At 43.3% G+C, this 12337-nt stretch overlaps 1 protein-coding gene across 12 annotated transcripts in view; it reads right to left on the reverse strand.

Annotated features, from left to right (window-relative positions):
* The window catches only part of ptprt (protein tyrosine phosphatase receptor type T), a 320800-nt gene that overhangs the window by 156186 nt on the left and 152277 nt on the right, over positions 1 to 12337 (reverse strand). For all 12 annotated transcript variants that reach the window (XM_070992933.1, XM_070992915.1, XM_070992925.1 and 9 more), the window contains exons 9-11: positions 11344 to 11459; positions 10841 to 11021; positions 60 to 169 (exon numbers count right to left, since the gene is read on the reverse strand). In XM_070992933.1, coding sequence (XP_070849034.1) covers positions 60 to 169; positions 10841 to 11021; positions 11344 to 11459 — 407 coding nt within the window. The remainder of the gene's footprint in view (positions 1 to 59; positions 170 to 10840; positions 11022 to 11343; positions 11460 to 12337) is intronic.

The following is a 12337-nucleotide window of genomic DNA, read 5'->3' on the forward strand; positions in this document are numbered from 1 at the left end:
AACATGGACTGAACCGGACTTTGCGAAGCTGCCGCTGAGAATGAGCTTTGTCGACTGACCTCGTACAGCGTGATGACCCCGTTGGTCTCGTTGGGAGCTTTCCACTGCATGAAGATCTTCTCTTCGTAGGGCGTATTCTGCAGAGACTCCATCGGCACTGATCCAGGCACTGCAGGGACAGAGCGCACAAAACATTTTAATGCCCTTTGACAAGAACTCTTAAACTGACTGCATGCTTTGAACGCAGTAAAAGCTTTGGCACCAATTGTGCCAATAGTGATGTTTGCAGATTTTCAGCCATTAATGCATGAGTTAAAAAGTGGAGGCCAGTGGAAGCCGCAAACCAAATAACTTTAGTAGAATAAACGTGTCAGGGATTTTCTCACTTTACAAACCTCGGTTAAACATCTAAGAGCAATACAGCATGAATAAAACACGACATCAGCGTTCAACCTGTGCTCTCGTGCATCCTTTAAACACAAAATGAAATACAGCAAAGTACATCCATAAATACGCCGCTGACACGCGGCAGGGCATACTTCATCCTGCAGTCCCGAACATTCATCCAAACATTACTTCTGATACAAAAAAAGCAGCTTGCACGAAAAGAAGAAGAGAGGTAGTGCAAGGAGGGAAAAGGAGAACTGCATATTAAAGTTCAGTTCCGTTTCTTGTCATTTAATTCTATTATTTGGTGTAGCGAAAGTTTCAAATATCTGCAAACCAATTAAAGAGAAATATTAAGTTAGCGGAAATCTCATTGTGAGATTTTCCCCTGTGAGGCGGAATGAGACCCGCTGCTCGCGCCAGAAAATTGACATTTACTACAATTAAGTGTGACATACTATTGCATTATATTTCTTATAGTCTGAAGGCTCGAGTCTCTTACATATTATCAGGTTTTACTCCTAAAAAAACACACAGCAAGAACTGAACTGAGAGGTTCTTCCTGAGAATAAACGACTGTCGATTCAGCTCGGTCATATGAAACTAGGTAAAGAAAAGCAGCTCAGAAACTGACATTTAATGTGATAATTATACATTATACATCAGTGTGAAAATAGTTTCAGTTAAGCTTTTGCTGTGTTCATAAATTGTTCAATTACATGAAAATCTTGAAGATTATCGCTTCGCACTAGATGTCATTTGCTGATGAAGGTGGTGAGAAAAGATGATGGGAGCTTCTGCTGGGCTCGTAATCATCTTTCTGATGCTCCGAAACACGTCGAGGCAACTTTAAGTGTGAGCTCTGACTTTCAGGCTGTAATTCTGTGCAGCTCAGCTGTAATTTGTGAAATTAAGCCAGCGTCATCCTAAACTTGAACTGCAGACAGTAACGATGCCGTGTGGAGATAAATCTCGAAGCAGCCGTGTAGACGGTGAATAATGGAACAACTGCAGAGACCCAGCGACAGCAGCCGCTGCCATTTTCTTGGGCTGTGGGCACATTTTGTGCCTCACCGCTGGGAGCCCTACATTCAAATCAAACTCATTTGGATGGAATACTTCAAACAAAAAGTCTATTAGCTTACAAAGTCAATTACTAATTCAATGTCAATGGACCAACTGTCTCCTGTCAGGGGAAAACTTCACCTGATGTCTAGATGATATCCAGTTTAGGGAGGCTCAGTGCAGTTTGGAAGTTTCTGCACAGCAACACCTTTTTTCTGTTGTGCGGCCTCTTTAATCGAGCACACTGCCCTTGAAATGAAACAATAACTTTGAGATTAAAGTGTCAACTTTAAGCTTTAATTTGAAGCTTTTCAAAACCACGTTAAATAAGCGCCGCAGGAGCCTAGTCTTTTGTAGTGCTCCAGTTTTAGGAGGAAAGTATTTGATTTGACAAAAGAGCAAACTTGCTAATAGTTTCCTATTTAATAATTGATGTTTCCAGTGAATTAAATCTACCATCAACAGATATTCGGTACAGTCCATGCTCATGGCTGGTCATTACTCTTAACAGACCTCTGCATTGGTATGGACATCACAATGTCTGTAAGCCCTGCAGACGTCTTCAAGACTCAAGAGCAGAGGATTTATTCTGATTTATCTGCTTTACTGTCATGCAGTAAGAGACTCAAATGCAACTTTAGCTTCCGTTATGCATGAAGAAAACCTGCACATTTGCAGCAAATGTTATAGACATTTTGGTCCCCAAGAAATTGGGGAAGACTGTAGCATATAGAGTATAAAACCGTGTGGTGTGACTGTAGAAAAACAGGAACTCAGCGTTTCACCCAGTCGTCACGTTCCTTTGATAATGTTAGCACATAAAAAAGAAAGCGCCATTGTCCAAACACTGTAGCTGCTGTTCAGTGTGCAGCAGCCAGACGAGGCTCAGTGCTGCAGACACTTGACTTATTATAGTAAAATCTACCTAGTAACAAGAGCGCGCATGTGTTTTGTGTGCATGCGTGTGTGTTGAGGAAGTGACAGCTTTCACACGTCTTTATGAGGCATACAGACAGTGAAGAGGTGTTAGACACCTTGTCAGGGAGTGAAGCTGTCAAACAAACACACAGAGTTACATACAAAAACAGTTACACCCCACACACACACACACAGCCAGCGGTAGACCCACGAACACAACAGTGCACGTACTGAGACACGAGTGCGCACACACTCACACACTGAGGGGTGTGAATAGTTGTGAATGTTGAGGAGACAGACGACGCCATGAGGGACAACTGACTGCAATGTGTTAAAATGTGCGTGTGTCGATTTCACTTCTTATTTTCATTCCTCTCTTTCCTCTTTTGTTCCGGATTATTCGACACTCGCAGGAATGTTTTCTTCCCTGTTTTGATCTCTGACCTTTCGTCTCTTTTCTATTGGCTGTGCATTATGCTGGCGATGGAGGAAGTTAAGCTTATCCTGCTGTAAGTCACTGGGAATGAGAGTGTCAACCAAACGCCTGCGATGTAACACAGAGACGGGTCTGACGATGGCGGGGAGCTTTTATTGCTCTTCGTCTGATGTGCATCAACTGAAAAAAGCTTTTCAAATCAGCCATTTAGAGCCACAAACTGAATCTAACAAAAAAAGATGGATGCGTCGCAGCATTTCCTTTTACGACGGGGAATTGGGTGCCATTATCCATCTTTCTCCGACACGTCGAGGAGTTTGAGGACGACCTCTGGTGTGGGGACTTTCAAAGCCCTCCTGCTATTTTTCAAGCAATGAAACGGCGTCACGGCCCGGCTTAAGAGTCAAAGAATCACAAAGACCAGCAGTTCAATGGGAAAGTGCTTGTGACAAAACCTCAGCCAGTGCTTAAAAAGCCCACCAGACAACAGCCTCAAAGCCTCTTCAAACCAAATGATTTTTAAATGAATGGTTGCTGATATTTTTATTACTCATCTGTGCTAAGTTTTGTTTTCTGAGAGCGTTCTAAGTCTGATAGTACAATAATCTAAACCATCATCACAATTTGTGTTTGTCGACAGAAAATGTTGCTTTCCTGAGGGGTGTTTTGCCCATTTTTCTTTTTTAAGAATATCAACAGGAGGACTCGTAACACCTGACTGTGTTTTCCAGGATCCATCGGTCCAACACGTGTCTATTCATTTTACATTTTTGAGCCATTTTTTCTCCTCCAACACCTCGGTAAAATCATTCCAACATGAGTTACATGTTTGCATGACCCAATGAATGCATTCTGCATTTACAGCCATATTTAGATGACTCGAAAATTGTATTGCATTTCACCTACAGATGGCACTAGAGAGACATAACTCAGTAGCTTCATCGCTTAGAGTGACTCACTTAAATTTTGCACACTTGACTGTTGCATGAAGCTTCAGCGTTTGCAGGATTTGAGCCGGGATCAAGATGCAAACTGAGACTTTATTATCCTGTTTTAAAACTGTATATTTGTATATGTTACATGCCACTGAAATGTTTTCTAATCATATCTGTTTTCCAAAAAAGTAATGACACCGGGACTCAGCAGAAGCTTTGCAACTGCACGCTTTGGTAGCACGTTACCTGTCAGGTGAGACATTTTTTGAGAGGCACATGTGTTTATACGTAAAAGTGTCAAACGCGAAAATAAGTATGTTAAGGAAAACAAACTAGGACTAAAAAGTCCTCAGATGAACTGCAGTGAGTCAGATATGGAGGGTCGCACACAAACATGAACGCGTGCACACGCACCAGCAGACTGTCAGAGAAGTCTGAAAGAAGAATATTTTGATTAGTAATTCTAAGGTGTTGATTAAGGCCCCAGCCTGTGGAGCATATCAAATTACCCTAACAAAGAAACGCAATTAGATGCTGCCATTTTTATTCAACACCTTATCACTCATTTGTGTGTGTGCGTGCGTGTGCGTGTGTGTGTGTACTCTCATCTTTATGATGCACGGTGTCTACCTGGGTGTCTGGGTGGTGTGTGAATGCACGTGGGAGCTTTTTCTGACTTGCAGAGTGTACCCTGATCTCTGCAGCACGTATGACACATCATGACTCACACAACGTGCCTGTGTGTGTGTGTGTGTGTGTGTGTGTGTGTGTGTGTGTGTGTGTGTGTGTGTGTGTGTGTGTGTGTGTGTGTGTGTGTGTGTGTGCGCGCGTGTGTGTGTTCCTGCGCACCTTGGGGGCTGAGACAGAAGAAAACAAGCTTCATTGAAAAGATAACGGCAGCTGTAACACATTAATCATAACTTGATTAACTTCCACCGTGCTGCACAATGAATGGCTCGCTTTATTAAGCCAACTCTCGCTCTCTCTTCTATATGTCTCTCTCTCTCTCTCTCTCTCTCTCTCTCTCTCTCTCTCTCTCTCTCTCTCTCAATCCTTAGTTAAATTCATATTGTCTTTACTGGCATGAAATGAATCTCTGTGTTTCCTGTCTGGCATTCATTTCTTTGGCTCTCTCCATTGACCCCAATCCATGTTCTTATTATAATAAGCAGCACACCTGCTTGTTTATATGGAAATTTGGATTTTTATTCTTTGCTGGCGTTCAGAGCTTGCAGCAGCTAGTTGCAAAAGCAAATTAAGAAGTGATGCTTGGCATTGGTGTTGGGTCTTATTTACACTAAAGGTAATTAAGATGGAAGTGCATGGGAAGCATTGGTGCCTGGGGGGGGGGGGGGGGGGGGGGGGGGGCACTGCCTAAACCCTAAAACCTAAAGAGTACTGGGTTCAACTTCAGCCTCACTTTTCAACTAGCAGAGCTCTGCGATCAAGCTAGCAACAATAAATACACATGGTCTGGTTCGAGTCCTGTCACACTTTCAAAATAAAGCTAGCTTGAGGTTGTAATGCAGCGTAAATAAAAGTATTCTGTCATATTTGTAATAAGCTCATCTTTTACTTTAATTTAGTGCCGTCAGTCACTTTTCAGGAGTGGCACTTTCTGTCCTTTCAAATGAGGGATGTCTCGTCTTGGGACGTCCTCGTGCTCACGTGTGAAGACATGGAACGATCTGTGGGTTCAATATTTCACAAAGCCATCCTTCATGTTACTGAAGCTTTCTGCACTGCAGAGGTTTATCCTCTCTGGAACAAATAAATGCATCTTGATGAAAAGCAAGCAGGAAGGAATTACTAGCGGTGCGTCTGGACTGGATTAAGATTAAATGACACATTGTGATGAGGATTACAGGACAGATCTGAATGAGATGTTATGAGCGGAGGGCAGGTTGTGTTTTCCTTGTTTTTCAAAGGAAACGACTGCTTGCTCTTAAAAGCACGGGCAGGTGTTGTGTACGTTTGCTTATTTTATTGTTTTTTTTTTCTTCCAATGAGCAGATGTGAGAGAAACGCTTTGTTTTGAAGATGTCGAAATCCTTCTTTTAACATTAAAATATCAGTGTCATCTGTGGAAACATGGAAGCACTGCCACAAACACTACGTGACAACAAACACCAGCTTGTGAAAGTCAAATCTTTGAAATATTTGGATGAAAAAGGAAAGATTTAATTTTCCTACAAGCCGTAAAGACAACACCAACAAGTCTTGGTTGACGATGGTAAATATTTGTCTGTCATTGAAAACATTACTCGCCGCTTTGTGGACGCAGAACATTCTGTGATCCTCGACATCCCAAATAAGTGGTTAAAATTAAAGCGCACGTTGTGAATGATGAGGTCATTTCTACAGCTAAATGCACTTTGATGAATTGTCTTTATGAAAACTGACAGATGCACAAAGAAAAAATGAGAGGAGCTGTTTTTCTTCTCCTGTGATCTCAGAAAAGACGCAGCGCTCCAATATCAGACGGATTATTTAATCTCAGCGACTGATTGTCCTTTGAGTGGGACCGTTCGTCTCTCTAATAGGACTGGAGATATTTATAAGCATATAAACATGTCACAAACATGGGGATTTAAGATCAGTATTTTAATATTTGGAATCAGCTGTTTGGCTTTGAAAAGCGTTAAACCACTGGCAGGAAATCGAACCCGACACAAACAACATGAATTCATCATGATCAGAGGTGACAAAAACAGATGTAACAGCATCATTAATATGGAAACCACACGTGACACGTGTTGTGCCTGAACGCGTTCACTGAACGACAGTTCATGAACTCTTTTGTGTGAACGTGACCTGAACGTACTGTATTACTGCCTGATGAACGTTGCTGTGAACTCGTTCATTCTGTGAACGGCACGCTCTCTCAGTTTAACTTCGTTCAATAGGGTGTCAGATATCTACAGAGCCTTCCAGGCGAAAACTCGGCTAAAACACACCGTAAACAGGCTTTAATATGTAGCGGAAAAAACACCCAATCTGGCAACACCAGCCACCAGCGTCACACCGCCGCATGCGTCATCAAAACAAAAAGCAGCATGGAGGCGTCGTATGATCATTTACTACTGTCCTGTTTTTTCTTTGAATAATTCCACATTAAAAAAGACCATTCAAACAGCAAGTTTTTCCTCATGTTTTTGAGAATATACTGTAGGTGTGAAAGCTGCAGCTGCTGCTGGTGTGGACTGAATGGACGGCAACAAAGCGTTAAAGCAGCAAAGGGGAAATGCTGTCCCCTCAATGCTGATGTAAACCCTGGCTGGATCAGGATTCAAAATTGGATATGAAGATGAAATCTGACGCATAGTTACAGAGTTAACACTGATAAAATAATTGCTGTCTGTGGTTCTATATGGGCTGTGGCAATAATTTAGAAAAATAACAGCTTGCAGCAACAAATGGAAAAAAAGAACTATGAACTAGTTCATTTTTGGAACAATAAACTTAGTTCAAAATTTTGAATTATGAACTATGAAGTGAACTAGTTCATTTTAAAATTTGTGAACTGAACTTTTGAACTGGTTGAACTTTCCCAACACTGCATGTGACCCATCATACAGGCTCACCTGGAACCCAGCCACGCTCACATGTAGAAATGTGAGAAAATGGCGAGCACAGTGTGCCAGCTGTAAACTTCAAAAGCATGATATCGCTCTGCGCTGGCGTCATTGCTATTTAAAGGTGTAATTTTTGACCGCGGCGCGATAGAGATCCACTCATCCACGCAGCGGGAGGTGGTCAGTGCAACTGGAATCTTCACTTGTGCTCTGCTCAGAGGCATTTGTTGGTTTGCTGACGCTTTACCTTGAAAAGCCAGGTGGCATTGTGCCGCCCGTACAGCTCAGCCTGCTGAGGCAAAATAGCTGTGAACCATAATTCTTAGAGGCTGGCAGGGCGTGCGTGCAGAGGAGGCGAGACAGCTACACCGACTTCCTCGCGCATATATTTGATAAATAAGCGGCCCGGCGGTAAAGCAGCTGTGCTGAGCTGACCTGACAGCTACCTGACAAATAGGTGTTTCATGGTTAGGTTAATAGGCTGGTGTGTACAATGAGTGGACATGACATTTGTCTGCAAGGCAAGTGTCTCGGTGTGTTTGCCCGTGCACGCGTGTGTTTGTTTGTGGCTTCAAATTGTCTTTTGTCATTATGAACGGATGGACAACCGGAGGAAAATGGAGAACACAGAAGAAAAACAAACATGCACACAGACTCACACACAGCATGCCCCCAAATGCATCTTGGGTAACTAGTCTCCTCAGTGATCAGTAACAGAGTGTAATACCCAACTGTTACTACTGCAGTACTTCTGCAGGCTTTTGAAAATGTGTACTTTTATGTTTGACTGTACAGGTTCACTCAGAAAATGTCTCTTAAATCACCTCCGCCCACAAGATGCTTTACATCCCTGACAGCAAAACTGTAATCTCATATGGCTACTTTAACTTTATTATACTTCTCTAGACATTTGAACTTTTACACACTCTGAGAGGCAATTAGCGTTGTAGCTGCATGCAGCAGAACAGAAGCAATCAGTTTCTGGTGTAAACACAGAAAATCTTCAACATCTGAGCAGCTTGCAGTGAGGAGGGAGCATGTTTCTCTGCAATAATGGACGTGTCAAATTAACAGCGCTGGATGCCTCACAGTGAGGCAGCCGTGGCATTCATGGCTTAATGTGACTGGGTAGACTTTAGGTGCGTGCCTGTGTGCATTGTGTAAATCGTACAAGTGCAGCATCCAGAAGGTAAAACAATTAAGAAGGACGTGACTAAACAGGGGAGGATGAGCCCTGTGTGTGAGAGAGAAAAGTAATTTTCTATCTTAATTGCAGATCCCTCATTTTAACATAGGTTAAAGTATATTTCCATGTCATCCACAACATTAGAAAGTATGAGGAGTACTATATACGTGTGGGTGTGTGAGAAGCTGCCTCATTTGCTGGAGTCCCAGCTCTACAAAGCCATTACCGTACAAACAGCAATTAGCCTCTGTGTGAACAATTGCTGTTCTGTTCCCTAATTACTGAATTACAACCAGGAGATTAACGATGGTTAAATAAAAAACAATTAAGAACAAAACAATTAAGGCTTTTTTTCCCCTTCCCCCCAAAGCCATTGCTGCTCCACGCTCACGGTAACTCTTTTTAAAGGGTTGAGACAACTTTCAGTATGTGTGTGCTCAGCGAGTAAAGGCAGGAATTTCAGGCGGAGATGTGATGTTCCCCAGAAGCTAAATTCAGAGGATATTAGTTATGAGATCAGGAGAAGAACAGCGAGCCCCGAGGAGGGAGAGAAAGAGATGAGAGATTTGGGATCATTAGAACGATGTTTTTATCCTGCTTATCAGGCATTGCGCTAATGGATTCAAGCCATTCCAGTTTATCGCAGGCATGTTGTTGAGAGAAATGTGAAGCATCAATGAATTATTACTAGTAGCGGCTGGGGCAACTACTCTGTTCTGAATTAGCAGAACATGGAGCCCTCTGGAAAGGAAATACGAGTTTAAAATGTTGTTTTGAAATAATTTGAACTCCTAGGGTGCAGTTATATTTGCAGCGTTAATAAAGTAAGTCAGCAGCTCTTCCTGCTCGCAGTAATACGGCTGTTGATTGTTGTAGTTTTGGATGTGGAGGACTGAACCCGTGATCCCGTTATTGTAGATCTAACGTGTCCTTAAATGCCGTCCTGTCATTAAAGAAGTGTTTCAGCCTTGTTCAGCTCAGTTCAGTCCACATTAGAAGAAGTATTTTCATGTCTCCATCGTCAAAACCTGTGGATGGTACCACCAGAACGACTAAGCACTGTTACCGCTCTGTTGAGACTGATGCTAAAAGGTGCTTTTTCAGCACTCCTTTGTGTCTTGCTGCCTTCAGCCTCTCCTCAAACAAAACAACCACATGCTGAGAAGAAAGAACATGAAACATTCAGTGTCCTGCATTGTGTTCGTGTTGTTAGAGCAGCGTAGCCGCTTTAAGGAACAGGGCACTGCCTAATGGGCGCACAGCGAGTGTGTGGTTGAGTAAGCGAGAGAGAACGAGCGTCGGAAAAGTGGCGGTGAACGCGCAGAAGAGGAGAAGCTTAGCAGCAGTTGTCGATGAGGCAGTAAATGTCCAGTGTAGGTGTGCTGTGGCTATCACCAGACACAGGAACGGTGTTAAGAACCTGGTGTATTTTCAAAATAAAACGCCCTGTGCAGACTCAACAATACCAGCTGGCTGCTCTGAAAACAGGCCCAATGGGCGACGAAACAAAAGTTTGTCGCACACGAGGCATCAGGGAGACGCCCGTGGTGGAATCTAGAGGTTAGTCTGTGGTGGAAAAGCAAAACAGATCCAGGATTTAGCTGCGAACAGTAAAGATAAACCCGCCGTGACATCACCCACTGCTTTCTGGACTACTGTCACGAAGCCTCTCTTGGCTTTTTGAAGCCAGAAGTGATCGTATGTGAACGAGAGGATGGAGCAGGGGAGGACGCCCATGTGCGATCTCGTGATCCAGCTGCATCGCAACAGCTGCATCCTGCCTAACATGTCAGTAAAATGCTTCAGTGCTTACATGTGATATGGTCTCAAAACTTACATATGCAGTCAGTAATTAAAAAGGAATTGTTGGAAAAAGTCGAGCCGCAATGGTTATTTGTTTTCTTTGTTTTCCCAAAATATAAAAACAAGCTAATTAAAACCTTACACCCAAACACAAGTCGAAGCGGCCTGAACTGCTGGAGATCTTTTCTTGTTATTGATTTAATTTTGTGTCATCGCTCGATCATTTCTGCACTGCGTTCCCCTAAAGCAGCTGTCAGTCACACAGTGTGGGCTGGACTGTGACACCCTTTATCTTCTCCTGTTGGAGAGGAGTTAATGTAGGAGACCTTCAGCTGCTGCTGCTGTCAGCAGTGTAACATGAATCATTTTGTGAGTCAGAGGGTTTCTATCAGGGAGACGAACGCTGAGACACTGAGGTGCTGGAGTCGCTAAAGCGGTCATGAACTGACTCCTCATATGTTGGATCAATACTGTCATAAACAGTTTGCTGTTAAACAATTTGAAGGCAATTTACAAATGTTGTTTGTCCACTCACCATCCTCCTCCGTCTGTTTAACTATCTCCTCGCTCTCCTTGCTGCCCTCGGGGTTGGCGAGGACCAGCCGCAGCCTGACTGTGACGAAAGGCCTCAGCCCCCTCAGGGTGTAATGAGACGACGTCTGGATCAGCTCCTCGGCCACAAACTCCTGCTGGTTAAACACATACTGGTACTGCACCTGGAAAAGAGAGAGCGAGACGTTTATTCCACTGTAATCTGGCCCTTATGAAATGCACTTAACCCTGCAGTGTTTTCCAACACCACCGTGACCGTGCAGGTTCGGACGATGCTAAACGTGATGCTAAACAGAACGACTACCAAGATGTTCACTACTGTGAGTGAGGTTTGAAGCTTTGAAGTAATATACATGCCAAAATTTGACTTAAAAGGTCAAATGTGCCATCAATTCTTACTACTGTCACATCAGGCTTCCATGGTGGAGAATAATTAATGCCCATGAAATGTAACTTGCACCTCTGAGTTCAAAAAGCTGTGCGTACCGTCAGATTGTAGCTGTGGCAGCGCGTCACCGCATACCCAAACGTCTCCCACTGTATGGTCAGCTGGCGGGCTCTGACATCCACCACGTTGACGTTCTGGGGGCCGTGGACTGGATCTGAAGGAGAGATGGAAAAAACAAAGGTTAGCCCACTGGCTGAGCTCCCTTAAGTTAGGGTGCAAAATAGCACAGAGAGCTAAGGTTCATCTTAACTCCTCTGGCGTAAATACAAAACTAACCAATATATGTTGCAGAAAAAGACATTTTCACAGTAAAAAAAACTCATTCTTAAGAAGTATTTAGTACTGCGTTGTCTCTCGTCTTTCTTTAGCAGACGGGCTAACGGCTAAAAACAGCTAACGTTAATCACCTAACATCAACAAAAAGGTACGTAAACTAGGACAAAGCGACGAACTTAATCTACAACTAATGAAAAATAACAACACACGTTATAAAACTCATGACATTAGAAGAAATACATATGACGACATCAACAAACTGCTAGAAATGAGTAGCTGTTAATTAGAAAGTTACTAGAGCACATGGTTTCCGCTGTTTCTGGATTGTTTTGGGGCGTATTTACTACAAATCCCTGTCAGTACTTTGGTTCAGTGGCTTACTCGAGGCCGCTCCGACGGGACATGAGGGCTGTCGACAGGGTCACAGGTTCCAGCCTGTGATCTCCTAATTATTGGGAAATCTGTCGGACCACTAGGCCACGCTGCATCATTACAGCAAAGTCCAGATCCACAGGGCAGAGATTAGCACAGAGGTCCCTGTATTGATCTGCAGACATTTGGGGCGGTTATTACTGCCTTATGCCCGTATGTCACTCACTCGCTCATGCATGTGCACACACACACACACACACAGCATTGTTCCAGCCATATGTTGGGCTCTCATCCCCAGGTTTTTGTATCATGACTGATTGCACGCTAACAAGCTTGTTCAAAGCAATCTTTCCGTCTGCCTAATTATAATTAGGGAAGCTATAT

This window comes from Chaetodon trifascialis, chromosome 3 (genome assembly GCF_039877785.1).
Source record: "Chaetodon trifascialis isolate fChaTrf1 chromosome 3, fChaTrf1.hap1, whole genome shotgun sequence".
In the NCBI taxonomy this organism is placed as follows: Eukaryota; Metazoa; Chordata; class Actinopteri; order Chaetodontiformes; family Chaetodontidae; genus Chaetodon; species Chaetodon trifascialis.